Source organism: Camelina sativa, chromosome 3, assembly GCF_030686135.1.
Source record: "Camelina sativa cultivar CO46 ecotype springtype chromosome 3, ASM3068613v1".
NCBI classification, from domain to species: Eukaryota; Viridiplantae; Streptophyta; class Magnoliopsida; order Brassicales; family Brassicaceae; genus Camelina; species Camelina sativa.
In genome coordinates this window covers 28,585,062-28,603,295 of record NC_141882.1, presented here as the reverse complement: position 1 = coordinate 28,603,295, position 18,234 = coordinate 28,585,062, and the positions used below count along the sequence as shown (strand labels likewise).

The 18,234-nt window shown below is 35.8% G+C and overlaps 3 protein-coding genes across 3 annotated transcripts; 1 reads left to right on the top strand and 2 right to left on the bottom strand.

Annotated features, from left to right (window-relative positions):
* Nucleotides 1-874: 874 nt before the first annotated feature.
* Nucleotides 875-5,030, bottom strand: LOC104778099 (LRR receptor-like serine/threonine-protein kinase IOS1). The gene is made up of 12 exons (XM_087506988.1): nt 4,801-5,030; nt 4,557-4,710; nt 4,080-4,460; nt 3,511-3,989; nt 3,257-3,398; nt 3,076-3,147; nt 2,899-2,970; nt 2,709-2,789; nt 2,164-2,590; nt 1,926-2,052; nt 1,582-1,837; nt 875-1,463 (listed from the first exon to the last, which is right to left on the bottom strand). Exons 1-12 carry the CDS (start codon nt 4,886-4,888, stop codon nt 1,049-1,051), a joined length of 2,694 nt encoding a protein of 897 aa, XP_087363114.1. The 5' UTR covers nt 4,889-5,030; the 3' UTR covers nt 875-1,048.
* Nucleotides 5,031-9,086: 4,056 nt separating this feature from the next.
* On the top strand, nt 9,087-13,182 carry LOC104778097 (putative LRR receptor-like serine/threonine-protein kinase At1g51880). The gene is made up of 12 exons (XM_087506986.1): nt 9,087-9,342; nt 9,444-10,469; nt 10,562-10,700; nt 10,789-10,860; nt 10,933-11,004; nt 11,084-11,152; nt 11,243-11,424; nt 11,514-11,884; nt 11,990-12,116; nt 12,199-12,261; nt 12,364-12,553; nt 12,649-13,182. The coding sequence occupies exons 1-12, from the start codon at nt 9,264-9,266 to the stop codon at nt 13,055-13,057; spliced, it is 2,799 nt and encodes a 932-aa protein (XP_087363112.1). The 5' UTR covers nt 9,087-9,263; the 3' UTR covers nt 13,058-13,182.
* Nucleotides 13,183-13,420: 238 nt separating this feature from the next.
* On the bottom strand, nt 13,421-18,065 carry LOC104778098 (IAA-amino acid hydrolase ILR1-like 5). Its single transcript, XM_087506987.1, has 4 exons — nt 14,667-18,065; nt 14,247-14,561; nt 14,038-14,166; nt 13,421-13,946 (listed from the first exon to the last, which is right to left on the bottom strand). Exons 1-4 carry the CDS (start codon nt 14,787-14,789, stop codon nt 13,545-13,547), a joined length of 969 nt encoding a protein of 322 aa, XP_087363113.1. The 5' UTR covers nt 14,790-18,065; the 3' UTR covers nt 13,421-13,544.
* Nucleotides 18,066-18,234: the final 169 nt, after the last annotated feature.

Sequence of the window (18,234 nt, the reverse complement as noted above, 5' to 3'; positions counted from 1 at the left end):
ATTGATCTTCCAATCGCAGCATACTCTTTGTTACAGTCCATCCCTTCCGCAGGATCCTCACCTGTTGTTAAGATACAACTTGGTTCAGATGCCCGCTCTGATACCAATTGAAAAGAGGGATGAACCTAAGAATAACCAAATACTCAGAAACACTGAGCTTTTCACTTTATTAGAAATCTGATCAAGTAGTTTACAACTCCCTTGATTGGGTTTACACAATACCTAAAATGTCTTTAGATTGCCACCTGAGATTTATATCCCTTAACTATAACAGATCAAAGAAAGGCTTCTCCCTTATCTATCTAGTTTACCGTAAATAGAATAATCCTACTCTCTCTCAATGAAAAAACTTCTCTCCAGCTTTTTTCTCGCTAAACGGCCAACCCTAGCTGATCCCTATCGTCTTCCTTTTATAGACATAGTACGTCATGGATCTTCGAGGTTGGATTACACGATCTTGGATGCCTCCAAATCCCCAAGAGAATATCTTCCTCTCAAACAGAATGTACTTCGTGATCTCCTCCTCGTCATCACTTCAGTTGGCGCCAAATCCACATCCTCACTTATTGCTTGATGAATACTCCTTTGACATGGAACAACATCCGCCTTGTTCCAACATACTCGTAGACTTATGATGCTCATAAAGACTGCACTCAGAGTATCAAACTGCTTACCTGAAGCATAATTGAGTGAATTTGAAACCACTTTACCACTTTCTTGTTTATTATAAAATCTTATTAATTATTTATATTTTAGTGGTGGCAAGTGCACCCACCATCCATTACGTAGGGTATCAAACCAAACGGATACCAGTTTCCAAAACCTCCTGGAAAACTCTGGAGATACCTTGCATAACAAGTATTTGAAAATGTTATGATCTACAAACGCTAAATTGCATTCAAACTAAAAAAAAAATATATAATTTTAAATAACAAAGAACCGGAACAGAGTAGAATTAAGACTGACTCTGTTCATCCCAAACGGAACAAAAGAAACGTGTGTACAAAGAAACTTGTAGCTTCAAACAAATTTTACATAAAGATTTGATTCATCTAGCTCCTGGATTAAGCTCTGTTGTGAAATTCATTGACATCTCAACTGAAGAATCATAAGTTGAATCCGTCATACGGCTTCCCATGTTTCTTGCCACTTCCATGTTAAGACATTCTTTCAGATCCATTACTACTTGAGTCATCGTCGGTCTCCGTGAAGACGACGGGTTCAAGCAAGTCATTGCGGTCTCAACAACTTTCCATATCGTGTTTGGATCAAAGTCTCCTTGAAGCTTAGGATCCACAATGCTGTTAATGTCTCCTCTTGATAGCATCAAACCTACCCATTCACCTATATGTGATCTTTCCCTCTTCATGTCTATCACGGGTTGGTTTGTTACTAGCTCTAGTAGAACAACACCGAAGCTGAACACATCGCTTTTCTCGGTCAGCCAATTCGTTCTGTAGTATCTGAATTTAAAAAAAAAAAAGAAAAAAAGAAAAAGGAAAATGCACAATGTCAAGTAAGAACTAACATGAAAAATAAAAAATCAATTAGTTGTTGTAAAAAGAAGTGATTAAGGTTTACTCGGGATCGAGATATCCGGGAGTTCCAGCAACTACGGTTGAGACATGAGTTTCAGTTCCGAGTGGGAAAGACCGTGAAAGGCCGAAATCCGCAAGCTTAGCTTGGAATTTCTCGTTTAATAAGATGTTAGTTGTCTTAATGTCGCGGTGAACTATTTGGGGTTTGCATCCATTGTGCAAATATTCTAATCCTTGTGCTGATTCCGCTGCTATACGAAGCCTTCCTTCCCAAGTTAGTATCGACGGTCCACGCTTCCCTGAAAGTAAATTTTGAAACAAAATATCATCAGTAACGTAAAAGTAAAAACCAAAATGTTACTACATTTAAAAAAAATATATATATACCTGTTAAGTGCTCTTTCAAGTCTCCGTTAGCCATGAACTCATAGATTAGAGACATTTTATCGCCTTCTTCGCAATATCCAACAAGACATGTGAGATCTTTGTGATGAACTCTAAGAAGCAACTCAACCTAAAAAAAGTAACAAAACAAACACAGAGTAAAATTTGGCAATCAAAACACTATTTTATTTTATTTTACAATAGAGATAAAAGAGTAAAATTTGGCTGAGTCTGTTATTACCTCGGCTTTAAACTGTTTGTAACCAAGTGCAGTGGACTCAGTGAGCATCTTAACCGCAACTGGTTCGTTATTCAAGACGCCGTAATAAACCACACCAAAACCTCCCCTACCAAGAACCCTCTCAAAGTTGTTTGTCATCTTAAGAACATCCATGTAAGTCAATTTCCGGTTCTTCGCTATCACGGGAGATTCAAAGCCGTGGTGAGACCTCGAATGTAACGGTGTTGTACCGGTACCTGAATTAGGATTTAAACCATGCTTGGATCTCTTCTTCCTCTTAAGGTTAAGGAAAGTAACGATTCCAGCTACAATGAGGAAGAGTGAAACAAGTGATGCTGCAACAGGTGCAATAACCGCGTTTTTCTTCTTCTTTCCCGTGGTAGCACATGAAGCAGATGATGAACAGAGTCCAGTATTTCCTTCAATGCTAGAGATTTCACACATGTGATTGAAAGACAAAGTTGATTACAAAAAAATGTCTTAAAGATCCCTTAACTATTTGTGTTTTTGTTTTTGTTCTTGCTCATACTAATTATTAATTTTACCTTAACGATATCGATCCTCTTCGTGCTTTATCAAGGAGAGTTGCAGGGATTGAGCCATTTAGCTCATTGCCTGATAGATTACTGCACAAAACAGATTTGAGTAAAAGTTTACAAAATATCAGAGCCTTTTGGTGTTAAATAAAATAGAAATGTTTTAAATTTGAGCCTCTTCGATTGTGTTTGAACTTACATGATTTTTAAGGTTTCCATGTTGGCTAGAAACTCTGGGACTGAACCAGTTAAAGTATTGTTAGACAAGTCACTGCAAGAAAATCAAACACCATCGAAAACATACGACTTTAGATGAAAACTTTAATTTGCCGCACTTTCTAAGAGAGACTTGAGCAATATTTATTTAAGTACTTACAGAACTTCTAAATTGGTAAGGTCTGATATGAATTCCAAAATCTCTCCTGTCAATCCACTTGAAGAAAGGTTCCTGTTTTCAAAGATCAATGAATTTTTAAAAACCCTTCATGAAAAGCATATAAAGAACAAAATCAAACTCTGCTCTAAAAACAGAAAAAAATAAAAATTCAAATGCTTACAAAGAAATGATATTTGGTTGCTCATAGTCAATATAACTGCAATTAACACCAGACCACCTGTAATCCCGTGGCGCGCAAGGATCTCCTTGCCAGTCAATCTTGTTCAACTCGTAACCCGAGTTTATGTTCATTACTGCATCAACTGATAATATATATTTTTTTATGTATAAGTAAAAGTTTGCTTCTCGATCAAAAATAAATAAATAAATAGAGCACAAAAGTAGTTGGCTAGCTAGTTATTTTGTTCACTATACCTTGTTTCCTATCAGTCTCTTGTTGCAGCAATGAGCTGATCGAATAAACCTCCATGGCATTGAGTATAGGAGGTAATGTTGAATTTCCGGTTCTTTGAAGCGAGAAGATGTATAGTCCATTTGCATCCGCGACTAGTTCGAAAGGGGTATATACAGAAGTAGTTGTATAATTAAGTGGTCTAAAGGGTCCATAGATATGCCTGTCATTGTACATGATATTAAACTCTCTTGTTTCATTGGAACTGAGCTCTTGAATCTCGGCAAATTGCATGACAACGTAGAATCGCACAGTGCTGTCCTCCCCAGGTAGAGAAATGTTCATAGGTTGGTCCGGGTCTGTTGGAACAGAAGCTGTAACCATAGCGAACTCTGGTGGTTTGTAGTCATTGTTGACATTCACTGTCTGATTGGTACTAATCTGTGACCATTTCCCGAAATTATACGGAGCCCAGACACGATCAAAAACATCTTTGCCGTACCTAAAATAAAAGAGAGAAACAGAGCATTACTTAGGAGCTTTTTTCATATATACCAAAACTTGACTATAGATTTTGAAACTAAGAATTAACCTGTAGACTTTGTCGGTAGTTGCGCCAGCGTCTGCTCTGACCACGAGCTGCAATGACCCTTGTTGAGTCAAGTAAGTTGTGTTCACGAGTTTACGTAGCTCTAAAACGGATATAAAAGGCGTCGAGTCTCCTGTTTTGACAATACAGACTTGCAAACGATCACTGGTCAAGAGATGAATCATCTCAAAGACTTTTGCGTCGGTCTCGTTTGTGGTTGAAACTGTTGACCATAGGTTAGGCCCAAGGTGGAGCTCGAATTGCGTTGAGGGTTTTTCATCATAACCGCCGTGAAGGAAACTGGCTCTGATTAGATATTTTTCCCCTATTGTTAGATTCAAGGTATAACAGTTTCTTGTGCCTTCTGGAAAACTCCGCAGGTTCCTTGTGGAAGAAGTAAAAGAATGAAAAAAAAAAAAACAATTTAGCGTGAGGTTTAAGTCAAACATTCATTGATCTTGAGATTGTTGTTATCTATACCATGTTTGTTGCTGGTATTCCTTCCGGTAATCTTGTTTGATGCTCCTAGCAACACCGCTATTAATGAAATCCGCATCAGAAATGTAAGTAATGTTTGTATCTCTCTCACGAAAGCTCTTTCCTCTCGGAGAACCGCAACCCAAACTGATAAATCCTGAGAGAAAAAAAAAAAAACAAAAGGGAACAATTTAGGAGAACAATTCCAAAACCAAACAGGTCTTGATGAAGATGTTATATATATAACCTGACTGATCTTGAGCAAGACTAAGAAATAAAGCTGAGAAGAGTTGCAGAAGAATTAAGAGAAAGCAGGCAGAAAACGCCATTAACATTCGTCACTTTTGATTTTATTTTTCTTTTCTTGTTTTGCGTATTAGAACGTGGAGGAATCAAATGAACATATATGTGGAAAGTGGGACTTGTTTTTGTTGTCTGAACCGCGTTAGTACTGGTTACTACTATTATTGTGAGCTCAAAGTCAACATTTTGGTAGAGGTCACCAATTGTGATTTTTTTTACGTTAAGTCGTTGACCAATAAATAATTCTAGTTTTTCTAAATTAGATTTAGCCAATTACATAACATGAATTCTTTTTAACAATGTGAAACTTTCACCAATAATTTCGATTTCTTAAGCTTTCCATATATTGTTTTAACTAAATATTCCTTCTGGTTTTATGAAAAACAACTCATTACTTATTTATACTGGATAAGATTGTCATTTGTCATTAAGTTACACTTTCGTTAATCTAATCTGATGATGAGATGGAGTTGTTTGAAAAAATAATAAAAGTTTGTTGGAGAAAACATTATAAATAATTTTGATATATTAAAAGTTTGTTGCCATATGCTCTTAAATATCAGAAAAAAAAAAAAAAAAAAAAAAAAACCGAACCTTAAAATTGGGGAAGTCAGAAAGGAATTTGGTTGGTGACTTGGTGAGATATTATAATAATATACATGCACCAATCCCTAATACTGACTATGGAGAGAAGACGACCACGACTTCATTGAATAAATAGACAAAACCAAAAAAACCAAAAAAAAAAAAAAAAAAAAAAGACGAAACAAAACCAAGAAGAGAAGAAAATATATGGTCAATGTCAATTTGGCATCATTATTACAAGATGTCAAGATATACAATCCATTTACCATTATATATACCCTAGTGGGAAATATACATGCATCTTCTATATACTAATATATATATAGAACAATTGAAAGTTTGAAACCAGTTCTTTAATTTACAAACAATTACGTCACATTTTATTGATAGTTACTATAGAATTACGTCCAAAATACAATGCAGTATTCAACTTTCTTAGAAACTTAAAAGAAAAAAAAAATTGAGTCAATATGAAAAATTATGTGGCCTAAATAGCATAGTTTTGGACATGATAGGCGAATGTCGATATTCCAATTTCCAAATATATCGAAAACGATAAGCCTTCTCCTATAAGCCTAATTAACCTCTGTAATAAGGTTTGACTGTTGACCTTCATTTTTTTGTTTGACTTCAGCGGTTGAGTTTTCGATTTTCCTTGTTTATGTTAAAAACTTTTGGATTTTTTAATCTGTAGGTAAAATATTTAATCTGATACTAGGATCTACATGTGGTACACCATGGGACCATTTTTTTTTATTTATTTCTAAATTATTCTAGTACTTTTAGTTTATTTAAATTGACATAGTTATGTTGTAGTTTTGTAATAATTCCATATGTTACTTTGCTATTTGTACATTATATGTTTTTTTTTGTTTTTAAATCAAACTAACTATATATATATATATATATGAATATATATTGGAGATGGTATAGATAAACTCAAAATTGTAGATAAAGTTTACATATATATATATTTAAATGTGATATATTTAATATTTATTTGGTTTAAAAATGAGAACTTAATTTATGATTGTAAGTTATATTATTTGTTTTTAATATATGCTGAACTACAATACATTTAGAGATGTCCAACGTTTTTAAATATTTTTTATGTAATACACTTAATATAATATTTGGAGTGCCGATGGTTTAAAAAATATATATAGTTGAAGTCCTTAAATTAAAGAATCTCACTTCATAGCTTATATCGAATAAATTTTAAAATGTTAAGATGTATTATATTAAGGGTGAGATATAGAAAATATATAAACTAAATCGCTTAACAATTTCTTGTCTCTTCTTGTATACTCTAGCAACTTAAATTGTGGTTTTTAGCATCTACTTTTATCCTAATATGTGTTTTCAAAATTACAAATACTATAACCCAGCAAACTTAAAATAACCCGTTAATATAATTTGAGTGCTTCAAATTAAAAAAAAAATTTGATTGTTATTAAAATAAAAGTAGGTTATTGATTAGTCATTATTTCGAAATGTTAGCCATTTTCTTGTTGATAGCATCTTCGGATTTTTACATATGGACATAAGTCATAGTCTTTCTGTAGTAGATCTTTTCACAAATAAAAGGCTATGTAGAAACATGCAATACGTATTTGTAAAAAATATCTAAACGAAACATAATCAACAAAGACTCCACATAGCTAGATAAGTTTTTACACACATAAAAAAAAAAAAATTATCTAGGAAGAAGCCATAGAAGCAGTAGTTGTGTCTTCGGTAAAAGTTTTAGAGAGGTGTGGGCGATTTTGATACATTTAGGTGATATGAAGAGTATATATAGTACTTTGAGTAAAATGGTAGAGATTCTCTTAGATTTTCTATAAATTCTTGATAATCAAGTTTAAAAGATATAGGAAGATATTCAAATAGAAGAATTTGGAAATAGTAGATTAGGCATGTGCTTCTTATATACTAAATTATAAACAAAAGATATGTAAAAAAAAAATCTTTACGATTCAGATTCGTATACATATATGGAAAGACGAAATTCATATATGTAGATGATAAAAACCACAATTTAGAATATATGTTTTACGATTTTGTTTCTTTTGATTTAGGGAATATTGTTAATGCATATACTTATCTTGATTCTAGTTAGGATTTGATTTATGTAAATCCATCATCAAGAATATATGTATCTATCGTGATTGATTAATATTGATACTGAAGTTAATAGAACTTATATTTTAGGTATAAGAATTTATCAAAATGTGTATGTGTGATTTATCTATTTTAATTATATATTGCCTAACATGTATGTGCAAATGTAATTAGTCTATATATTTGGAAATCTCTAATTAATGTTTCGAAGAAATCAAAGCACATATATTTGAAATGATCCGATCTTTGTAATCGGTTTAGAATGAACAAAACCCCCAACCCGATGAAATGACAAATTATCCGTGTAACACCAAATTATGATAATTAAATTTATATTCATATTGGTTATCAAAAGTGATCGAATTTAAAATATATATCTGTTTCTAAAAATTCAAATCACATCATATGCTGAAAATTCCATAATTTTATTGTATTAAATAGTAATTTAAATTATTAAATATAAGATTAAATAAAAGTGAAAGAAGAATTATATATTAATCTAACATAGTGATCTAAATTAGGTAGATAGATTTTAGGAAATTTGAAAATAAGGACCTGATTGTGTTTGGTTATAAAGATTGTAAAAAATTTACTTGAAACTTGTTTGAATACAAATATATAAAAGGATGGCACAAAAATGTACTTCAAAAATGTTAAGATAGATATTATCGTTTTCTCTGTGATATATATTCCATATTGAGAGAATAAAGATTTGTGAGGCAATATATATATTATATCAGTTTCTCTGCTCATTGCTGGTAGGTTTTAGGTTTTGAGTTGGACTCATTTACTAATAGGTTTATAGAATGTGCATTTACATTCTCAGTTTCTTAATTGAGCTGTCGACAAAAAAAATTCATCACTAATTATATACTTTAACGTATATGAGATTAGTGAAGACATTGTAAGAATAATGGCCCGGTGGAGGGAGTTACGTGTGGTAGGATTCTTCTATATCCTTGAAGCAGCCATTATTATTATTATTGTTACTTTTTTTTTCTATTCAAAAAAAATAATGGCTGCTTTAAGGATATAGAAGAATCCTACGACACGTAACTCCCTCCACCGGGTCCTTTCCAATCAGCCAAAACGTTACAAATTTGCCATTATTCCGACGATTCAAATGCTCACATACTCACAAAAGACCAAAAAGGAAACTTGTAGGTCAATTTATGTTGCACCACTATCCCTTTACAATGATTCTTCCGATACGATTGACTCACCATTGCCAAGTGGTTTTGTTTCAAACAAATCATGGTGAAAGACACTGTTTGCACAATATATGTTGCACACTCGCCCTTTACTGTTCTTCTTTCTGGCCCATTCTTTACAGAGGAAAGAACCCATGTGAACATATAGCTTTAATTTTGCTTGGTCAAAACTCAAAACCAAAAAAAAAAAACCAAAATAAAGTCTCTGATTTTTATTGTCTCTACTACATACCGTTGACTTGTTCATCACCATAGATACACAAGTTGTTTAAAGAAATCAACTTAGAAAAATAGAAAAAGAAGTTGGCATTTTGTTGATTAGTGTCTACTTGTTGTTAGATAATGATTTTTAATACGTTGTGAGCACAACAAAATGACATCTAAGAAAGAGTTGACATTGTCTTAAAGTTGTTGACTTTGAACCCAACAAAAAAAGAAAAAAACTCTGGTGTTTCTTAGAAATGGATAAACCAGTTACATTATACAGAAGATGATGGCGTCTAAGGCGGTGCTTACGTTTATTTGCTGTGTGACTCTCATCAATCTTGCCAATGCTCAAGATCAATCAGGTTTGGTCCAATTACAGATTATGCTCTTCTTTATCTACATGATATGAAAAACAGATATATTTTTTAGTTATAAACTGTTTTTTTTTTAACATTTGAATCAGGGTTCATTAGCATAGATTGCGGGTTACAACCAGAAAATTCCAGCTACACGGAGACATCGACCGGTATAAAGTATGTTTCGGATTCAAGTTATACGGATACAGGAACCAGCAATTTCGTGGCACCTGAGAATAGACAAAACATGATGCAGAGCATGTGGTCTGTTCGAAGTTTTCCAGAGGGAAACAGAAACTGTTACACTATTGCAGTTAATAGCAGAACCAAGTATTTGATCCGGGCGGCTTTTATGTACGGTAACTACGATTCGAGAAACGAGATACCGGGTTTCGATCTTCACTTGGGTCCAAACAAATGGGACACTGTTGAATTGGAGTCTCCTATGCAAACATTGTCCAAGGAGATCATGTATTATGTGTTGACAGATACATTACAAGTGTGTTTAGTGAATACAGGTAACGGTACGCCTTTTATATCGGTGTTGGAACTTAGACCGTTGCTGAATTCTTCTTACGTAGCTCAATCTGGATCACTCCAGCTCTTTGAAAGGTTGGATTTTGGATCAACCACGAATTTAACGGTCAGGTATCCAGACGATGTGTTTGATCGGATATGGTTTCCTTCCACACCAGATGGATCGAAGCCGTTAAGTGACCCGTCGACTTCTCTCACAAGCAACCGTACCGGTAGTTTCCGTCTTCCACAAGTTGTAATGAGAACTGGGATTGTACCAGATGTTCCAAGAGGGTCTGTAGATTTTGGATGGATTCCAGATGATCCCTCTCTTGAGTTTTACTTTTACTTGTATTTTACGGAACTTCAAGAACCGGATTCCAGAACCCTAGAAACAAGAGAATTCTTGATTTTGTTGAACGGACAGGCTTTTGGGAAACCGCTTAGTCTTAATTACTTCCGGACCTTAGTCCTGTTCACTTCAGACCCTCTGACAGCACAGAGCTTCCAGTTTTCTCTTCGTCAGACTCAGAATTCATCTCTTCCACCTCTGATCAATGCTATGGAGACTTACTTTACAAACAAACTTCCGCAATCATCAACCGAACAAAAAGACGGTAAGCTCTCTCATGTCCTCTTTCTGGTGCCTGAAACCAACCACTTTCTCACTGTTTTATTTTTTCTCTCCCGGTTTTGTGAATGTTAACAGTTTTGGCTATGAGGAATATTAAGTCTGCATATAAAGTCAAGAAAAACTGGCAAGGAGACGTGTGTCTGCCTCAAGCTTACACATGGGAAGGTCTGAATTGTAGCTTCGACGGCACAAGCGTGCCTAGAGTAATAGCTTTGTAAGTGTCCTTATAAAACAGTGTTTTCCCTCTCTCTCATTCATGAGTGAGGAGTCTCTCAGCAGTTATTGCTTTATATATGCAACAGGAACTTGTCATCCGCCGGGTTGACAGGAGAGATAGCCTCTGATATATCGGGTCTTTCACAATTACAAATTCTGTAAGTTTGTTCTTTTTGTTGGTCACAAACAGTATGCAAATAGTAGCAGTAGCTCACGTTTTTAACTTTCAGGGACTTGTCTAATAACAATCTGACTGGACCAGTACCGGCTTTCTTAGCTCAACTTCAATTCCTGAGAGTCCTGTATGTATTTTCTTAACCCGACATAGTAGTAAACTAACTGATAGATAGTAAATGACATTATCTATTGTGGATTTTGTAGACATTTGGCGAACAACCAGCTTAGTGGTCCTATACCACCTAGTCTCATGGGGAGACTAGAGTCGTTTAGGTTCTCAAACCAAACAAAAACAAAAAAAAAAACATTTTTCCTTCTCATTCTATGTTTGAAAAATTGTTAAATCCTTTGCATCCAATGCAGTATCCATGGGAATCCAAGTCTTTGTCCTACAAGTGCGTGTGAAGAGGTCTCACAAAACAGATCAAAGAAGAATAAACTTCCTGGCTTTGTCATTCTATTAGTTGCATCACTTGCAGGGCTACTTCTTCTTGTTATCATATCTTCAGCTATATTTTTCATCCTCATGAGAAAGAAGATACAAGGTATGTTTTATAGTTAAGTTAACTTGTTTTCGAGTTTCCGGGGAAAAGGTATTGGTAATGTCATAATTTGTATGAATATTGGTCTCCAGGTCGAGTGATTAACAGGACAATTAGAGCTTCTAGTAATGGACCGTCATTACAGAGGAGAGATACTGGTTCGATGCGTCCATCATTGCAGCGAAGAGAAACAGGTTTCTCAGCACATCCATCTTTACAGAGAATAGAGAGCGGAATGACAGACTATGAAGGGAATGAAACAGCGGTAGATGCGTTTGATTTGGAAATGGCAAATAGGAAGTTCACATACGCCGAGATTGTTAATATCACTAATGGTTTCGAGAGAGATCAAGGGAAGGTAGGATTTGGAAGAAACTACCTTGGTCAGTTAGATGGTAAAGAAGTGACTGTCAAGCTTGTTTCATCACTATCTTCTCAAGGCTACAAACAACTCAGAGCTGAGGTATAACAATGCTAATTAAAACTCTTTAATAAAAATTGTCTTTGATTATTAAACAAAAATAATGAAAACAGGACTTAGAAGAGCTTATGTGAATGCTAATTGTAGGTCAAACACCTTTTCAAAATTCATCATAAGAACCTAATAACCATGCTTGGTTATTGCAATGAAGGCGACAAAATGGCGGTTATATATGAGTACATGGCTAACGGAAACTTGAAACAACATATCTCAGGTTTTGAAAATCTAGTTCTGCTTTATGTTCTTCTTCAAGTACAGTAATACACATATCTCAGTTATAATCTTGTCTTGTGCAGAGAACAGTACAACAGTTTTTAGCTGGGAAGATAGACTCGGGATTGCGGTTGATGTTGCACAAGGTTAGTTATTTGAAATACACTCCTGTTTTGGACTGAAACGATCTCCCTCTTCTTGGAGTTCTGTTTCTATAACAAAGTTATGTTATTGTGAATGACTTATAGGACTTGAGTATTTGCATACTGGCTGCACGCCGCCGATCATTCATAGAAACGTCAAGTGTACAAATGTATTCTTAGATGGAAAGTTCAATGCGAAGTTAGGCGGTTTTGGCCTTTCGAGAGCGTTTGATGCAGCAGAAGGAAGTCATTTGAATACAGCTATCGCCGGGACTCCGGGATATGTTGACCCCGAGTAAGCTCCAATCTTCCTATCATCCGAAAAATAAAATGTGCCTCCTCTTCATTGGTTGGTTTCTTCAGATAATGAGATCTCATCTTTCATCGCAGGTACTACACATCAAACATATTAACCGAGAAGAGCGATGTGTACAGTTTCGGTGTAGTTCTATTAGAGATTGTTACTGCAAAACCAGCAATCATAAAGAATGAGGAAAGGATGCATATAAGTCAATGGGTTGATTCTTTGCTCTCTAGAGATAACATTGTAGAGATTCTTGACCCGAGTCTTTGCGGAGACTATGATCCAAACTCTGCATTCAAGACCGTGGAAATAGCTGTGGCTTGCGTTTGTCGAAATTCTGGCGAGAGACCTGGAATGAGTCAAGTGGTGACGGCTCTTAAAGAGAGTTTGGCTGTAGAAGTTGAGAGGAAAAAGCATTTGCCGGTTGTATCAACAGATTCAGTTGAAGAGCTTGCACTTGGCTTTGGTTCCAATCCACCTCCTCGTTTGAGATGATTATTTATTTTATTTATTGATTTCATTTTCTCTGGAAATAAATCTGTTATATATATGTTTTACTTTTGTAAGTTGGAATAACCAAAAAAATGTTTGATCCAGATGTGAAGATTTTTCTTACAGTTTATAGTTTGGTTCTGATTAGGGTTATTTACTATTGATTAGTCAAGCGTGGGGCACAAATTTTCCAAGGACTTTACTTGTGACCTACGTGACTTCCAGTTTTGTGTCCTCCTCTGTTTCTCTTCGGTGACATAGGCTTTGTGCCTTGGCCAGAGACATAAACGCGAGCTAATGAAGTACTTGGCCAAGAATTTAGGATGTGTTTGAAATCAACAGATTCATCATTCTCAGAGAAATAAATAATAAAGCTTGACACTAGCTTTTTATTTTATTGATTGACAACTGCGAGTAGTTACACGGAACAATGATTGACATTTTCGATAAGTAGATGATGAGATGAAGAAGAGAGATGGCAACTTTGGAATCAAAGTTCATCTTTCATGTAAATCTTATTTGGCGATGAAGAAGACTCAAGAAGATATCTTGTGGCCAAGGAAGCAAGAAGGGAAGCACCATAAGGGAGTACTTCTTCATTAACTTCAAAATACGGAGAGTGAGGGTTCGGCATTGGTGGATGATTTTTGTTCTGCATTCCAACAGCGCTAAAATGTCCCCGCAATGCTTGTTGGTAGAAAGCGAAATCCTCTGATACCATCACTGGTTGTATCTCAATATAATTCTCAGCCCCCACCATATCCACTGAAATGTTCTTGTAAAAAAGGTGCAAATCTTTGTTGTTCACAGTCGGCGGGAAAGGAGGAGACACATCTTCAAGAAAGTCAACTGTTGCATTGCACATGCTCACGCTTGCTTGCGTTGTGATAACCTGAGAAAACATTCGACTCGCGTTTAAAAGTTCGATCTCGAGAGAGGAAAGGAAGACAAAAGTCTCAGACTAATTAATGAAGATCACTGACCTGCTCAATTCTTTGCTTAATTTGCGCAAAACTTGTAGGTGAAAGGGCTCGGAATGTGCCACCGATAGTAACAAAGTCAGGAATGACATTAAAGGCATCACTGCCTTCAAATTTAGCAACTGTAACCACCTGTAAGCACTCAAAATCAACTCACATGCTATATAATATGAATGCCTTGAAGAGCCAAAGATAATAAAAAAAAACTATACCTGCGAGTCTAAAGGATCTGCCTCTCGCGAAACGAGTTGTTGTAAGCTTTGAATAACATTTGAAGCTGCCAAAACTGGATCTATGGCGAATTGAGGAAGAGCCGCATGACCTCCTTTCCCACTTATCTTAGCTTTGAATTGTCCACTACCAGCCATGAATAGACCCTCTCTTGAGCTCAGTTTACCTAACCCTAATAGATTCGAAACATGTAATCCAAAGATTGCTTCCACATTCTTTAATACTCCAGCTTCCACGATTTTTTTTCCACCTGCTCCTCCTTCCTCCGCTGGTTGGAAAACAAGAATCACTGTACCCTGATGAACAAAATGTCCAAACAAGTGTTAAGAAACAAAACAACATCGATATATATTTTCGAAAGATATCCAAAATAAAAGGATAAAAACAGTACACCACTAAACCTGTAGCTCGTCTTCGTGTTCTTTGAGCAATTTTGCAGCACCGAGGAGCATTGTAGTATGACCGTCATGTCCACAAGCGTGCATCTTCCCTTGAACCTTACTCATGTGTTCCCATTCTACCATTTCCTACACAATCCAACATAATCCAACCAATACCACTAAGAAAATTACATATAATATATATATCTAAGAAAACCGAATCCGGCAGAGAAGTGAACACAACAAATCTTTTACATGATATTACAGAGACATGTAACCATAAATAATCATGAATAAGAGACAGAACAATGCAAAGTATCCAACACTAATAAAAAGCCACAAGAGATTTCCATGAGAAGATGAGAAACCAAGTCAAATCCGTAAGTGTATGTGGGCAAGCTCAAGTTGAATATGAAGTTCAGGAAGCTGTACAAAATATGTCTGCACAAGCTTCTGTCTCGGCACAGGCGTCTGATGTATGCACAAGCTTCTGTCTCGGCACAGGCATCTGATAAAAGAGCATTAGAGGTCTGTTGACTTTGTTTGTATGTCTTGGTTTTGAAGATTTACGAAGATATACTTAAGGCACGTTTTGGGATATTACTTGGAGGTAAAGCACGAAGAAAAAGGAAGCTTGAAGATATTTAGAAGATTTAATGGAAAAAAGAAATATTCGTTTAACAAAGAATAAAGTTAAATGGAATATTTCTTCTTGATTTTAGGAAAGTTGTTAACCTTGGGAGAGGCACGAAATCCCTTAAATATAGAGGGTCTAGGACTTAGAAACTTATCTCTTTAGAACGTGAAAAAGAGAGGAAAAACCTTGTAAGCCTTTTGGCATCTTTGGGGGAAAAGGGTGAGGGTTTTTGTTTCTAAGTGAGAGTCCTGGGTGTAGATCAGTGTTTTTGATTTTAGGGATCTCTTAGTGGGTTGGGAATAGATTAAGAACAAGCTAAGAAAAGATCTTAGGTTTGTGTAAGTCCAATATTGAGCACTAACTGTAATTGTGCTCAAGAAGTATTACCAACAAAGTTTGAGGACGTAGGCATTTGCTGAACCTTGTTAAAAATTGTGTGTCTCTTGTCTCTTCTACACTAACAAGTGGTATCAGAGCATGCATCTGTGCAAAGTCTGACTCAACAAACGGGTGAAGATATTGGGAAGAAGAACATGGAGGCACAATCGATGTTATTCATGTCAAAAGACTTATTGGTGTTAGATCCAGATTATTATGGGATGTGGAAGGTGTTGATGATGCATAGAATTAATGGAATTCATGAAGATGCATGGACAGCAGTCGAACTTGGATGGGAGTCGCCGAAACAGACTGTTGTTGATTCTGACGGAAATCAGGTGGTTGTTCCAAAACCCAACACAGAGTGGTCAAAATCTGACAAAGCTTTGTCCAGATTTAATTATGTGGCACTTTCAGCAATATTTGGTGGCGTTCGCAGGGATCAGTTCTCATTGATTCAAGATTGTACATCTGCTAAAGAGGCTTGGGAAATTCTGCAAACTATTTTTGAAGGTACAACAAGTGTGAAAAGCACAAGGTTAGATATTCTTGCTTCTGAGTTTGAGAACCTAAGGATGTATAAGTTCGAGAACATTACTGCTTTTAGTGGTAGAATTTATGCTATTGCGAATGAAGCTAGAGCTCTTGGAAAGAAATACAAAAACAGGAAGTTGGTCAAGAAACTGTGGAGGGGTTTAGCTCATAGATATCATCCTGTGAAAATTGTGATGGATGTTGCTCTTGATATAGACAATATGTCTTTTAAGGAGGTAACAAGTAGATTGCTAAACTATGAGTTGCAAAACTTATCGTCTGATGTAGGTAAGAACACACAAGGAATTGATGTTTTCTCAGTCTGTGATAGTGAAGAGAACACAATGGCTAGTAAAACAGGAGAACTTAAGAGTTTTGTGGTGCATAAAGGATGCAAGAGTTTGAAGATTATAGGAGAACAGAAAAGGAATAAGGTTCAGTGTCATGGTTGTCAGGGCTTTGGTCATTTTAAATTAGATTGTCCTTCAGTGAGGAAGAAAGGGTTCAAGAGTCTGCATTTGCCAAAAAGGAAGAAAAACACACAAAAGCCTCAAACAAACAAGTCAAAGTTTGTTGCACTTTGTTTCTCAACGAAACTTGCTGCTGATAAGTTGGAACTGAAGTCTGATAATGGAACAATTTGTTGTACGGATCAGGGCTCTGAGCCAGCAGAAGAAGAACTTAAATTGTTGTTGAATGATCAAATCAACACTCTGAGGAAAGATCTGATACAAAGGGAAAAGGAAAATCAGAGGCTTGTCACAGAGAAGGATGATTAGTTAAGCAAAATTTGAAATCTGGAAGAAGATCTAGCTCTGGAGAAAGTAAAGTCTTGTGATTTAGAAAAACGTTTAGAAGATCAGTTAAGAAGCATAAAGATGTTGAGCAGAGGAACAAAGGATCTTGACAAGATTCTGACAACTGGTAGAACATGTAATGTCATATGGGGTTTGGTTACCATGGAAGTGATTCTGGTGCAACTACTCAGTTTGTTAAAGGAGAAACCTTGGCTTCAAAAGTTGTAGATTCAAGTCTATGTATATCTCCGTCAAAGGTCCGAAAGGTGTCTGTCAGCAAGAAGACCAATGACAACCGACTGAAATCTTGGCAGGCGTCTGTACACAACAACTTTAAGAGAAGAGTGATTGGTTGTTGGTATTGTAGGAAATCTGGTGATATCAAAACTCAGTGTTACAAGTTCTTGAAGAGGGTAACACAAGTCATGAGAAGGAAGAAATTTTACAAAGAGGGTCAAAGATTCAATGAAGTTTGGATCAAGAAGCATGATTTATATCGTCCTGAAGACTACACAAAGCATGCATCAAGGGACAGACGTTTGTATTATGACAGTGGCTACTCAAGGAATCAGAGAGGTGTTCAAAGCAAGAGACGACATCTAAGACATGTGCATGAGAAATTCCAAGATTCAGGCCAAAGGAGAAAACGTTGGAGACCGAGATGTTGAGCCAAAGGATTTCGTCTCACAGACCAGATAATAAGAAGAAAGAAAATTGTCTGTTAGACGACTGATCAAAGTCTTGTGCTGATGGTTGATATTTCCGGATGCTTTGTCAAGGTAAACTTGAGCTCTTAATATTTTTTTAATGAGTTTTACCACTCAAGCAGGGGGAGATGGTGTAAGAAGAATATGATTCTTGTTTATAGGGGAGTTTCCAAGATGTTGTTTGATTATGGGGGAGTCTTCAAGAGGTTGTGTTATGGATTTCCAAGAATCATGAAGTGTTGTGCTTGAGTTATAAAACTCAGTAAAAAAAAGGGGGAGAATGTAAGTGTATGTGGGCAAGCTCAAGTTGAAGATGAAGTTCAGGAAGCTGTACAAAATATGTCTGCACAAGCTTCTGTCTCGGCACAGGCGTCTGATGTATGCACAAGCATCTGTCTGATAAAAGAGCATTAGAGGCCTGTTGATTTTGTTTGTATGTCTTGGTTTTGAAGATTTATGAAGATATACTTAAGGCACTTTTTGGGATATTACTTGGAGGTAAAGCACGAAGAAAAAGGAAGCTTGAAGATATTTAG